The sequence below is a fragment of the Betta splendens genome, chromosome 14, assembly GCF_900634795.4.
Source record: "Betta splendens chromosome 14, fBetSpl5.4, whole genome shotgun sequence".
NCBI classification, from domain to species: Eukaryota; Metazoa; Chordata; class Actinopteri; order Anabantiformes; family Osphronemidae; genus Betta; species Betta splendens.
In genome coordinates this window covers 694,564-707,047 of record NC_040894.2, presented here as the reverse complement: position 1 = coordinate 707,047, position 12,484 = coordinate 694,564, and the positions used below count along the sequence as shown (strand labels likewise).

The 12,484-nt window shown below is 48.1% G+C and overlaps 2 protein-coding genes and 3 non-coding genes across 9 annotated transcripts; 2 read left to right on the top strand and 3 right to left on the bottom strand.

Annotated features, from left to right (window-relative positions):
• Positions 1-66: 66 nt before the first annotated feature.
• trnas-uga (transfer RNA serine (anticodon UGA)) lies at positions 67-148 on the bottom strand. Its single transcript has one exon. It is a non-coding gene; the product is annotated as a tRNA-Ser (tRNA).
• Positions 149-468: 320 nt separating this feature from the next.
• trnaa-cgc (transfer RNA alanine (anticodon CGC)) lies at positions 469-540 on the top strand. The gene has a single exon. It is a non-coding gene; the product is annotated as a tRNA-Ala (tRNA).
• A 263-nt stretch (positions 541-803) lies between these two features.
• On the bottom strand, positions 804-876 carry trnav-uac (transfer RNA valine (anticodon UAC)). The gene has a single exon. It is a non-coding gene; the product is annotated as a tRNA-Val (tRNA).
• Positions 877-1,567: 691 nt separating this feature from the next.
• LOC114869598 (trafficking protein particle complex subunit 14-like) lies at positions 1,568-10,663 on the bottom strand. Of its 4 annotated transcripts, none has more exons than XR_008696657.1 (14): positions 10,346-10,651; positions 9,535-9,863; positions 8,919-9,014; positions 8,645-8,774; positions 8,480-8,566; positions 8,115-8,235; positions 7,877-8,024; positions 7,707-7,789; positions 7,489-7,640; positions 7,257-7,393; positions 7,108-7,186; positions 6,910-7,024; positions 3,136-6,812; positions 1,568-2,702 (listed from the first exon to the last, which is right to left on the bottom strand). XR_008696657.1 is itself a non-coding variant. In XM_029173961.3 (14 exons), exons 1-13 carry the CDS (start codon positions 10,536-10,538, stop codon positions 6,656-6,658), a joined length of 1,827 nt encoding a protein of 608 aa, XP_029029794.1. In that variant the 5' UTR covers positions 10,539-10,652; the 3' UTR covers positions 1,568-2,702; positions 6,636-6,655. The 4 variants fall into 4 exon arrangements, 2 of the variants coding, with proteins under 2 accessions (XP_029029794.1, XP_029029795.1); XM_029173961.3 differs by having other exon boundaries at positions 6,636-6,812; positions 10,346-10,652; XM_029173962.3 differs by having other exon boundaries at positions 1,568-6,812; positions 9,535-9,860; positions 10,346-10,649.
• Positions 2,100-5,759, top strand: zgc:152891 (uncharacterized protein LOC767741 homolog). Of its 2 annotated transcripts, XM_029173960.3 has the most exons (14): positions 2,100-2,315; positions 2,490-2,718; positions 2,802-2,883; positions 3,149-3,238; positions 3,322-3,437; positions 3,513-3,685; positions 3,758-3,901; positions 3,981-4,184; positions 4,311-4,397; positions 4,489-4,658; positions 4,787-4,902; positions 4,981-5,081; positions 5,165-5,335; positions 5,462-5,759. In XM_029173960.3, the coding sequence occupies exons 1-14, from the start codon at positions 2,100-2,102 to the stop codon at positions 5,639-5,641; spliced, it is 2,079 nt and encodes a 692-aa protein (XP_029029793.1). In that variant the 3' UTR covers positions 5,642-5,759. The 2 variants fall into 2 exon arrangements, with proteins under 2 accessions (XP_029029793.1, XP_029029790.1); XM_029173957.3 differs by having other exon boundaries at positions 3,322-3,685.
• Positions 10,664-12,484: the final 1,821 nt, after the last annotated feature.

Here is a 12,484-nt window from a genome sequence, read left to right as displayed (position 1 = left end):
TGTCATTGTTTCTTGAGTAATTCTGGCTTCCACTGATTCTGGAATGTATGATGTAAAATAAAAAAACGCTGCGAGCAGGGTTCGAACCTGCGCGGGGAGACCCCATTGGATTTCAAGTCCAACGCCTTAACCACTCGGCCATCGCAGCAGGCGTTAGTAAAGGCTAAACTTTTTATATTTAGCAAGTACGTAAGTACTGAGGTATGTGCTGCAAAGGATGTCAATGCATTGTATTTCCGTACATAGTTCAAGCTAAAGCCCAGGTGATAATGCCTAAGCTAAACTCGTCTCGACTGTGTCGACGTTGCCAGATCCGAATACGCTGAACAACTGTGTCACGCCAGAGCCAATCAGATCCTACATCAGTTGACAGCCAATCAGCAATCAGTCAAACTTCGCACTTCCTGGATATGTTCATTTGTATGATTAAGTCAAATATCAATGTTGAGCGCGATCAATGTGTTGTATGGGGATGTAGCTCAGTGGTAGAGCGCATGCTTCGCATGTATGAGGTCCCGGGTTCAATCCCCGGCATCTCCACACTTTTACTCGCTGGTAATGCGTTTAATTATTGTGAGACGTATTAAAATATTTGAGCAAAGCAATAGTTGTCTGATGCACAAACTCGGCGCAATACGTGAAAAGACTATCGACGTACTTACCTGCTACGCGAAGCAGTGAGTTGCCTAATTTTTGCATACTATTACTTAAAAGCTGTACTTGGGCTTTTTTTACTTGAGTAAAATTGATTAGTGAACTTTACAGTGTTACTGTTTCTGTTATGGTTCACTAAAACACCAACATGGTTCCACTGGGGCTCGAACCCAGGACCTTCTGCGTGTAAAGCAGACGTGATAACCGCTACACTATGGAACCCACACCAAATACTCTAGAAAAAAATTCTTTTTACCAAACGTAAACAACACGGTTGTGTTAAAGTTTTAAAATACATGTTATTTGGTACTGCGCGATTCCTTTTCTTTCCGTATTGCAAAACACAAAAGTGCAACCAGTAACGCACTGGAGGCAAAGGTGAGGTTGATAGCTTCCACGTTCGTCGTTTTGGGAGGTGTTTAGTCTCTAAAAGAAACGCATGCAAAGTCCACAGCTTTCACTTCAGTTGAACGGGACGAGGAGGCGTCGCTCCCAGGTCAGCTCACCTGTCCACACCTGTTCTGCGTCCGTCTACAGTCGAACTGCTGAAGGTAAAATATTATAGCTGTCAGGGTTTTATATTTCTATCGTGGTAACACGTGAACTTCTGGTTAAGTGAAACTTTTGTTTCTTGCTAAATGTATTAAAAACCTAAATAGGTATAGTGAAATACATTTTATTTATTTTTGAAGAATTGATTGACCAGAGCCAGGTGATGTGATAAATCGATCATAGTCATAATGTTCAAATCTAAAAAGAATCTGTGCGCAAATCTATAGACAGCTTCAGTAAATAATAACAGCTTTAACTATGAAAAAAGCCATGTTAAGAACAAAAGGTTGGTTCGTTAAATGTTCTCAGTAAAACCCAGAAGTTATGTAAATACAGAATGCAAGCTTTGATACGAAAGAGCTCAGTGTTTGCTTTTATTTCTCATATTTCTCTGAGATCGTATCAACGCCCACTCTGTCGGTGTCACTCATTTCCAAGTCAAATGTCAGCGCAGTAAGCAAATGAGGTGTCATCACAATACAGGAAAAAAAACAAATATAAAATGCACATTCAGCGCTAACACTGAAGTGATGTGTTTCCTGGAAACATTCATTAATTTTGAGAGACACTGTTACCACTGCATTTGGCAGCATTTGATAGCAAGCTGAATGAACCGGTGTCAGGCCGTGTTGAAGAACAAGTTGTTGTTGTTCTTTCCTCTCTGACCGCCCACATCCAGCCTGGTTCTGCTCGAGGTTTCTTCCTCTTTAGAGAGGGAGTTTTTCCTCTCCGCTGTTGCTGTCAAATTGTAATTAATTACAACCAAAGGCTTGCTGTATGTGGGATTTGTTGGGTTTAGTTGTGTAAGGTTTTTCAAGTGCCTTGAGATAATCTTGTTGTGATTTAGTGCTATAAAAATACAACTGAATTGAATTGAATTTAAGACCTGGGACATGACCTTGACCGTGGCAGTTCTGTTCCTTGGCAGTTGTGTCAGCATCACGTCCAACACAATGGCTTCTGGTCAAGAGTTTGAGGTGACTGTTCACACCTCCCCGGGCCCCACCTGTGGAACCTTCAACCGCCTGTGGCTCAGCCTGATTGGCTCACAGGGAGAGACTCCACCTGTTGAGGTGAACGAGGGCGAACATCATCTTCTGAGTGGATCTGTGAGTTTTTCCTAATTACTTCACCACAGTAGGTCATGAACTGACACCTACAGACAATGTTTTAAGTTCCCAGTCTGGATGACTGGAGCAGGAACCAAGTCGACTGTGGAACTATCGGTAGCTGCTGTCCATCCAGTTGCTGAACCTCAGTTTGCTCTTGTCTTCCTGCTCCAGGTGTGTCCAGTCCGGGTCCAGGCCAACGGTCCTCTGGGTTGCGTGGTTCTAGTCCGGCTTCGGCTGGAGGCTCAGGTCGGACTACCCAACCTGAACTGGCACTGCAGCAGGGTGGAGGTCCGCAGGATCGCCGGAGAATGGGCGCCTGAGGATCCAGACGTACAGGTGTTTCTGGGTGACAGGTGGCTCCAAACAGCAGATGGTGACGTAGAGCTACGAAGTGGAAAACGTAACAGGAGCTTATGGTTTTATAAAAGAACTGGCCTTGATTCCCAAGTTCTGAACTAACTCTGAGATTCATCTTCTCTGCAGTTTGTCTCCTGCAGGACGAAACAGAAGAGAAGCTGAAGCAGCAGAGAGTCAAAGAGCTGCAGCTTCAACAGAGGCTCATCAGGTGAAACAATAAATGTTTCTATTCATTAAACATACAGAAAATTAAACGGTTCATTTGTTTTGTGAAAAAAAGTATTTTCTAGCTTCCTAGTAAGAATTTGAGTCCATCTGAAAAAGTGTCTCCTGGAACCAAACCCAGATTTAGTTTAAACCAAGCATCTGGTTAGGGATCTATCAGGGTCATGTTCTAAAAAGCGGAACGAGCCTGTGGTACTAAACTGAAACAAACATTTCAACTAATATCAGCACCTACTCGCTCCTTGCAGGTGGCGTCAGTTTGTGGATGGTGCTCCACAGTGCATCGACCTGAGCAGCGCTTCTGACCTCGGACCGAACCTCAGCTACAAACACAAGAGGTTAAGTTGCACATGTGTTGTGGCTGACAACTGCTTGATCCGGGTGAGTCCAGTCTGAGCTACGCTTGTGTCTTTGTCTGTAGTCCTTCAACCAACACGCACTACCTGAAAGGCTTGGACGGCCGCGCTGAGGCCTGGACCAGCCTGCAGGAGTTTGAGACGGTTTTCTTGCAGAACTCCCGTCAGAACAGCATCGCCAGTAAGAAGCCGCACCACAGGGAGGCTACGGTCAGACTCACTAATGGTAATGTGGTGGATGTCCTGTCAATCTCAGGGTTCATTAGAGCTCACTGGACGGAGGACTGGTACTTTGGTCACCAGTGTCTGAACGGCTGTAACCCTCTGCTGCTGCGTCAAATCCACGCTCTGCCTCCGAACCTGCCTGTCACCTCGGACCTTCTCCGACCCTTCCTGCCTGAAGGCTCCTCCATCGATCTGGAGCTGCAGGTTTACATGTCGTCCTGACCTCAGCTGTCTCTGGTTCCGAATGCTGTAGGTTGATGTTCTCTCCTGTGACAGAAAGGAAACCTTTACTTGTTGGACTACGAGGTTCTGGACGGGATCCCAGCCAACGTGATCAATGGAAAGCAGTCGTATTTGTCTGCCCCGCTGTGTCTTCTCCACCTGAACCAACAAGGACAGCTTGTGCCCATCGCCATCCAGGTGAGCTCCAGTGGTGTGACCCGGTAACGGCCCGGGGCCACGCAGGCCAAGTTCTATTCCAGCAAATCCTCTTTTCCAGCTGCAGCAGACACCTGGCCCTCAGAATCCGGTCTTCCTGCCCTCTGACAGCGGCTGTGATTGGCTTCTGGCCAAGATGTGGGTTCATGGCGCAGATTTCCAGTGTCACCAGCTGGTATCCCACTACCTGAGGACCCACATGATGGCAGAGCTGGTCTGCGTGGCCACGCTGCGACAGCTGCCCCCGGTTCACCCGCTGCACCAGGTACCAGAACGTGTGAGGCGTCGTGTCGTGTCCTTTGGTATTTGTTGCTTCTCAGTCGGACATTCAACAAACCACAGACCAATGACTCTTGTTTCTTCTGTGATCTGATTGGCTGCTGTTGAGCAGCTGCTGATGCCACACGTCAGGACGTCGCTGCAGATCAACCACGGGGCCCGAGCCTCGCTGCTGGCTCCTAACGGGGTGTTTGACAAGGTACAGGACAGACTGGTCACACTTGTGAAGTGGTTCCAAACCTCCTGTGGACCTGCTCGCAGGCTGATGAAAGCACTGCTCTGGTCCCTAGGCCGTCGGCTGTGGGCTGGAGGCGCTGCCTGTTCTTCTGTCACGGTCGTCTCGGAGGATTTCCTATCGGTCCATGTGTGTCCCTGATGATGTGAGGGACCGTGGTGTGGATAAACTGCCACAGAGCTACTACAGCCAGGACGCTCTGAGGGTGTGGACCGCGCTGCACAGGTTAAAACGCTGTGACTTCAGGACAGATTTTCACCATTCTCTAACATGAATTGATTGCAACCAGCAGCCACTGGGTCGACGACACTTTGTGTGGCTTGTATTAGTGTGTTACTTTGGGTGCGTGGCAGGTTCGCGCTTCGCTGGGTCGATCTCTACTACAGCGGAGATGATGTGGTGCAGCAGGACTCGGAGCTTCAGCAGTGGATCGCTGAGCTCCACGCACATGGCTTCGTGCACAGCACAGGTGTGTCTTCCGTCCACGGCCTGGTGGCGCTTTGCACTCGTAGTCGGCTGGAATGTAAAGCCTGACCTCGTTTTTCAGGTTTCCCTCAGGTTTTCCACACCAAAGCTGAAGTGACCAAGTTCGTGACCATGGTCATCTTCAGCTGTTCAGCTCTACATGCTGCTGTTAACTTCTCTCAGGTGAGTAACACAAGTCACAGCGAAACAGCACCAAGTTGACCTTTGACCTCCATTGTTCTTCTGTCTCTCTTCGTGTCCCTCAGCTGGACTTCGCCCTCTGGCTTCCAAACTGTCCCATGTCCATGTTGCGGCCTCCTCCGCAGGTCAAAGGCTCAGTGACAGAGGACGACATCACATCTTTCCTGCCAGATGTGAACGTCAGCTGTCGGGTCCTGGCGTCGCTGTCGCTGCTGTCTCAACCTGCCGTCGACTTTGTAAGTTTTTGACATTGTCCTCCACAAACGAACACGAACGGGCCTCACAGCGATGCAGCTCGTCCACATGGGGCAACTGATGTCCCTGTCATTGTTTTGACGGACGCTCTTTGTCTCCCTCTACAGGTTCCCCTGTGTCACTACAGAGAGCCTGTCTTCGGGAACGACGTCCATCGCAGGCTGCTGCAGGAGGTGCAGGCTGAACTTGACGCCATTTCCAGTGACATCGCCAAACGCAACAGCCACCTGGAGCTGCCGTATCCGTACCTCAGCCCCACACACATCGACAACAGCGTCGCCATTTAGACTCATCAGGAGCAACCATTGAGAACAAGCAGCTGTTTGTGATCGTCACACCGTTAAAGCAAACAATGTTCAAGTTTTAAACTCTTTAAACAAAAGTGAAATAAATCCTAATAAATGATCAGTGTAAATAGATTTAAGTTCAAACTCACTCAAACTCAAGGCTGCTGCACCAGAGCTTAACAGCTTTAAGTCCAGGCAGTTAATTGTTAGTGAAGCTGCTACATGAAAATTGTTATACATTATTTTGAGTAAACATTTAGGTTTTATTGACTTGAAACATGAAAGTGGGGGAGACACTAAAATGCAGGTACTGCCGAAGACTTAGTAACTGACACTGTGCGAAACCCTCACAGTGAACTTACTGGTGGTTCCGTTCTAACATTGACTGACTGGTTTGTTCAGGAGCATGTGATTAAAAGTTTAAAGGTTAGAAAAAAAGGAACTCATCATTAAAAATCCTACAGTAACACGATTGTGGCACCAAAGCTTCAGCAGCCAATCACATGATCACATGCTCACTGATTCCTTGTCCATCCTTACCTCCTAACCTCCTAGCCTTGCCTTCCTAGCCTCCTAACCTCCCTTTCCTAGCCTCCGGGCCGTCCCTCTCCTCAACTCCTAGCTTTCCTCCTCCTTCTGAACATTTTGACTCTTTCTTCTTTGTCCGATGCACCTGCTGTGACCATGTACAGCCTGAATCTCTGTTCCCATTTGCGCCATGTCTCAGCGAGATTGCCAGTGAGGTCTTGGTGTCTTGAATTGCTCCATGCTCGCACATGTCGATGTCTGCTAGCTTGGTTTAGGCTAATCTTCAGTCAGCAACACGCACTTCTGACACCATGTTGGTGGCTCTCTGGTATTGTGCCTTTTGTAACTTTAACGTAAACGTCTAATAAGCTCTTCTTCGCTGCTGGAACATCATTTGAGACGAGGCAGTGAAACGGGTCTTTACCACTTCACATTCAATCTCCTAGCCTTCCTCCTAGCCTCCTACCCTTCTCGTCTTCGTGCCTCCTAGCTGATGGGATCCACCACCAGTACTTTACACTCCCTCTTTGCGATCTTGTCCAGCGACAGCAGCGTCCTGTCCTGCGGTGGAAGGTAGAGTGGGCGACCGACCGGAGAGCCGACTGGAGGGGTGATGGCGCGACGCTCCATAGCACTGCCCGTCCTCACAGACAGACGAACAGAGAGAGAGACAGACTGATGAACACAAAAACAGCATCTGGGCTACTATATGATACTACATAATACTACACTGCTTTTACCTCATGATGTGGGATCGCGAAGGCTGCTGGTGGGAGAAGGACTGCGATCGGCCCAGACTCGCTTGGTGGCGGTCTAGCAGGTCTCGGACTGCGGGGCTGGATGGGCTATTCTTACCTGACAACAAAACAGCCTTTGAAGTGCTTCAACCTGCCTGGTGTTAGACAGGAAACATGAGTACGGTCAGTGAAGAGCCTTACGTGACAAAGGCCGAGCATCTGGAGGAGGGTTGGAAACTGAAGCTGTGAACTGCAGCTTCAGCTTCATGTGCTGACTCAGCTGAAAACAAGAAGACAAGCTGTCATGGGTTCAGTTGTATGTTGGACCAGGGACGTTTGTGGCTCCTCACCTCATACAGTCCTGGTCGCAGGATCTGGAACGCAACGCTGAACGTCAGGGTGCTTCCTTTCCGACAGTGGCCCAGGTTACTGAGGGGGGTGTGACAAACGACAGCCGCCAGGGCCGTGTCCTCGCCCTGAGCGCGACCTGACAGCACAGCATAGTAATGTGTACAGATCCCCACACACTGTCCCACGCTAGCACCAAACGTGTCAAAACGGATGTTTTGTTTGCACACTGACCCTCCGGAGTCCACACCAGGCGTACAGCCAGGAAGTCCTGCAGGTTGTTGAGGAGAACATATCTGACCTTGAAGTGTTCCTTTACTCTGACTGTGCGAGGGCAGCTCGCTGTCATCACGAACCGCGGCTGATCGAGGCGGACGCTGGGCAACCTGGGAGAGGAGAGAGAGGGTGACGTCCGTTGTCCAGGGTAAAAATCAGTGTCTGTCGGTTCTCACCTGTAGTGGGTGTAGATACAGTTGGTGAAAGGCATCTTGGGAGTTGACCACTGCAGAACAGCAACTAGAGGAACCTCCAGCCCCTGGATTAAAACCGAATGGATGTCTTAATGAAGGAAGCAGCTTAACGATACACGTCGGTATATTGTTTACTACTTAATAGGACGGACCTCACTGGAGTCCTCCTGCGGCATGTCATTCAGATGCAGCTGGAAAAGGAAGTCATGCTCCTCTAGGGCACTGAGCATGCTGGGAAGACGACAGGCGAGGCTGTCCACCCTGCAGAACGATGCCATGCCGACCTCGCCGGCGTGATGGCTGCAGAGGAAAGAGGATACAGGTTGAACCAGGACAAAACAAACTGCCACAACCGTCCTGATGCAGCTGTGAGTCATTGGAGTGACCGACCAGACGTTGTCCACCAGCAGCACCGAACCGTCTGGCATCATGGGAAGGTAGGAGGCGTTGAGGTTTGGTAAAATCCGAACATCCCTGATGCTCACATCCTCCTGAGAAGACTCATTGAGCACTGAGGACAGGACAGAAGGAGAATTTAGAAAAAGCTCCTGGATTCTGATGCTAGTAAAGCTAGTAACTCTAGGCATCGGCAGCTTGGTCTCAATTCATTGTAATGTTGCTAAGTCTACAAGCTCATCCTAACGTGAAAGAAGTTTCTTGATTCCTTCTGTGTTTATGTTAAAGCACTCGCAGCGCAGATGTTTTCATTCCTTTATTTCTCTCTTTAACCATCTGGATCAAGGTCGGACATGAACCTTTGAGGACGGCGAGCTGCCTCCCAGAGACAGTCATCTGCTTACAGCGGATGGTTGGAGGCGGCAGGACAGTCAGGGTGGTGCTCACTGCGAGAGGATGGAGGGTTGTTAGCTAAAGCATGTAGTCAGTGACATGATGCCACAGAAATGCCCCTGTGGTTGTACCCTGAGCCTTGAAGGTGTTCAGGTCATGTCTGAAGGTGTGTGACGGTTCTCGCTGCTGCAGGACACTCAAGTAGCCCAGCTCTTGCACCTCGGCTTTTTCTGCCTCCTTCTTCCAAACGGTCACCATCACCTGAGTCCACATAAGCACAGCCGGGTGTCTCTGATTGTCTGCTGTGTCTTAATTATTCAATGTATAAAACTGTAGAGATGAACATTCTGTGGGAAGTCTGTGTGAACAGGTTCTAGTGTCAGACATGAAATTAGACTTCCTCACCTTGACCTTCAGGGTGCTGACAGGGAGTTTGTCTAAGGACACCGTGAGGGGGAAGATCACTTCATCTGTCAAAACCACCGGCTCATCCAGTGGAGACTGCCATGAACACACACGAGACGCCACTGTCACGATTCACGTTTCTTAGTTACGTTTTCTAGTCATGTCTGGTTTTATTTTGTTACCACTTCCTGTTTAGTCCTCATCCAGTCTACCCAGCTTTACTTCCTGTTGTTATCATCACCTGCATCTCATCAGTAATCAGATCATTCAGTATTTAAGCTCCACCTCTAGCCATAGTTCCCTGCCAGATTGTCTAGTTGATTCCTCACTAGCATTCCTTGATCTCTTGCCTTGTGTTCTGCTCTTGCCTAGCCTATGACCGTCCTGTACTGTAAGTCCACCTCTGCTTGTACCTTGACCACGTCTCTGCCTGCTCCTTGTCAGATCCTGATTGCTACTCCACCGTGTATGACCTCTGCCTGCCTGACCTTGCTAATAAACCTTCTTATCATACTCAAGTCAACGCTGTGCATTTGGGTCCTTCCTCCATCGTCGGTTTGTGACAGCCACCATCGACACAGAGGGCATCAAATGGCACATCACAATTCTGCCATACCTGTACGGGTGCCCTGCGGAACTCCCTGCTGGCTGTGCCAGATGAGTTGTGGATGAGCAGCGGTTTACAGTCCCTGAAGCTGCGGCAGCGCGAGTCCACCCTGCTGCCGAGCGCCGCGATGGCCGCCTCGGCCGCTGCCATGTAGTCGTCCTCGCCGTCGTCGTTGGCCTCGTCCCCGCTGCTCTGGTAGTCATGGTGATTAGCTCGATGGCGGCCGCTGTCTCCTGGGCTGACGCTGGCCACGGCGCACAGGGAGCCGGCCAGGTCTCTCCATGCACGGCGACTGGCAGACTCTGTCCCAAAGGCAGCGGCGAAGCTGTCTCTGCCTGCTGACACACACACACACACACACACACACACACACTAGTTGGTTCTGGTTCTGATGCCGAGTCATTATTTCTTGGGACTAATATCCATCCAGTCCAGTGGACGTTCCCGTGGACATAAGGACAAACTCACCTTCTGACTAAAGTTAGGGTTGTTGTTCACCAATTTTGAAATAAAATGTGAACAAATTCATGAAATTTTAATTCAAAACGTTTGAAATAATGGCACTAAGTAGAAAATACACACAATACTGTCATTCATTTACATCTATTTTCATCGATGAATGATCAATAATGAACCTGTCGTTATTCGTAGACACAGAATGAAAATACAGGTAATCGTTTTCAGCTCAGTGACGTAATGACGCTGTATGTTGCGGGTCTCGCGTCACGTGCATCCGCTTCAGTTACACACCTAAAACCTGTGCACAAAGGCCTGCAGAGGACCCACGCCCCCTCCCCTCCCCTCCCCTCCCCTCCCCTACCGTGGCCGGGCTCGGTCGGCGTCGCCTCGGAGTCTCTGCAGCGCAGCACCAGGAGGAAGCGGACGGTCTCCCCAAGGTAGAGGTGGCTCCTGCGCGGCAGAGTTCGGTAGCGCGCCGGGTCCGACAGGTCCGTGATGGGCACCGCTGGGAAATACATGAAGTACTCGCACTGCGACTCCATCATCAGCACCATGGCGACGAGCAGAAGAGGCTGAGCAGGACCAGTCAACGACACACATGCGCTTCCTTCCAGAGCTTTCAAAGTAAAAGCACTGCCAGTGGACGCGACGCAACGTGCTGCCGTTGTATAACGAGACACTTGCGATGACGTCATCAGCAAATACTGCATGTCCCTGTACGTTTAAATCGAGGATTCGATGATGCGTAATTGTCTAATTTGAGATTTTTTTGATTATTTTTAATGTTTTACATTTTTGACAATTTTAAACCTGTAATGAAACTTTTAATGTGAATAAAAAACAAGCTCTTGAGTTTTCCAGTACAATCAGGTTAAATTAAAGGTTCAATTAAATTTTATTCATGTAGTGCCAAATCACAACAATGTTATCTCAAGCCACTTTACAAGGTAAGGTTTAAGACCTTACACAAGTAAACCCAACAGATCCCACATACAGTTGGACGGTTGGACCAGAGACTGGACACAGGCAGGATGGTTGGATCCTCAGCTGCCCATCACAGACACATAGCTCTGAGTCTGATGATACCTGTAGGTGAGGACAGAGGGGGAGAAAGAGAGGGGTGGGGGGCACAACTACTGGAGAGAAAGAGACAAGGTTAGTTAAACATCGAAAAATGATGGGAGGTTATTGTATAGAAGAGATAGAAGGAAACAGAGGAGCTCAGTGTATAAATTAAGTCCCCATCAGTCTATGTCTATTGCAGCTTAACTAAGAGATGGTTCCTGTGACTAACAATCATTGCCAGTGACCTGAACCATCTCTAACTATAAGCTTTATCAAAAAGGAAGGTTTTAAGCCTGATCTTAAAGGTGGAGAGTGTGTCAGCTTCTCAAACCTGAAGAGGGAGCTGGTTCCAGAGGAGAGGAGCTTGGAGCTAAAAGCTCTGCCCCCTGTTCTACATTTAAACACTCTAGGAACAATGTCAAAGTCTCTCACTACAATGACTTTATCTGTGCTAAGAATTAAGTCAGATAAGAATTCAGAGAATTCAGTTAAGAACTCTGAATATAGAGCAGGAGGACGGTAAACAATACAAAACACAACTGGCTTCTGAGTTTTAGAGTCTGGGTGAGAAAGGCTCAGAGTGAGGCTCTCAGATGACTATGTTTGGTTTAGGAGTAATTAATAAGTCTGAGTTATAAATTGCTGCTACTCCTCCACCTCTACCTGTACTTCTAGGAACATGATAGTTGATGTGACTCATTGGAGTCGACTCATTTAAAGTAACATATTCATCCTGCTGCAGCCAGGTTTCAGTGAGACAGAACAGATCTATGTGATGGTCACTCATCAAGTCATGTAATAACAAGGATTTAGATGAGAGAGAGAGAGATCTAAAATTTAATGAACCACACTTTATTAACTTACTGTTACTTTGTTTTGAGAGAGGAACTTTTTTGATGTTTATTAAATTCTGGTAAGTCACTCCTCTTTGATTTGTGAGTGACTTGTATAGTTTAGGTGGTCGGGGAGCAGACACAGTCTCTATGTGATAACTAATATAACTAAGACTAAGAGTGGGTGGCGGCTGTAGAGAACGTGCAGAGAGGCGTGTAAGACTGCGACTCTGCGTCCTGGGCTCCACTCTGAGGTGCTGATGTTGGATGATGGACCTTAAGACCCAGAAACACACAGCTGAATTTGCTCAAGCTGCAGATTGTAGTTTTTGATGGAACAGAGCTGCTTACGTCATCTGTTTTAGTACCAACGTTGAGCTCATTTTCTCTTTCAGAGTCGCTTATCCAAAAGTGATCTGACTTTTACATTTAATTTTAAAAAACTTAATGTATTTATTGATCTTTGGATTAATTACTGGGTTTTCTTAGTCCTGCTCTGTAACAGAAGAGAAGCTGCTCTGCTTCATTTACTCTTTGCTGAATACGCTGTTCCTTTTTGGAATGACACACCTACAGATGCTGTTTGTGTACAGCAAACATGA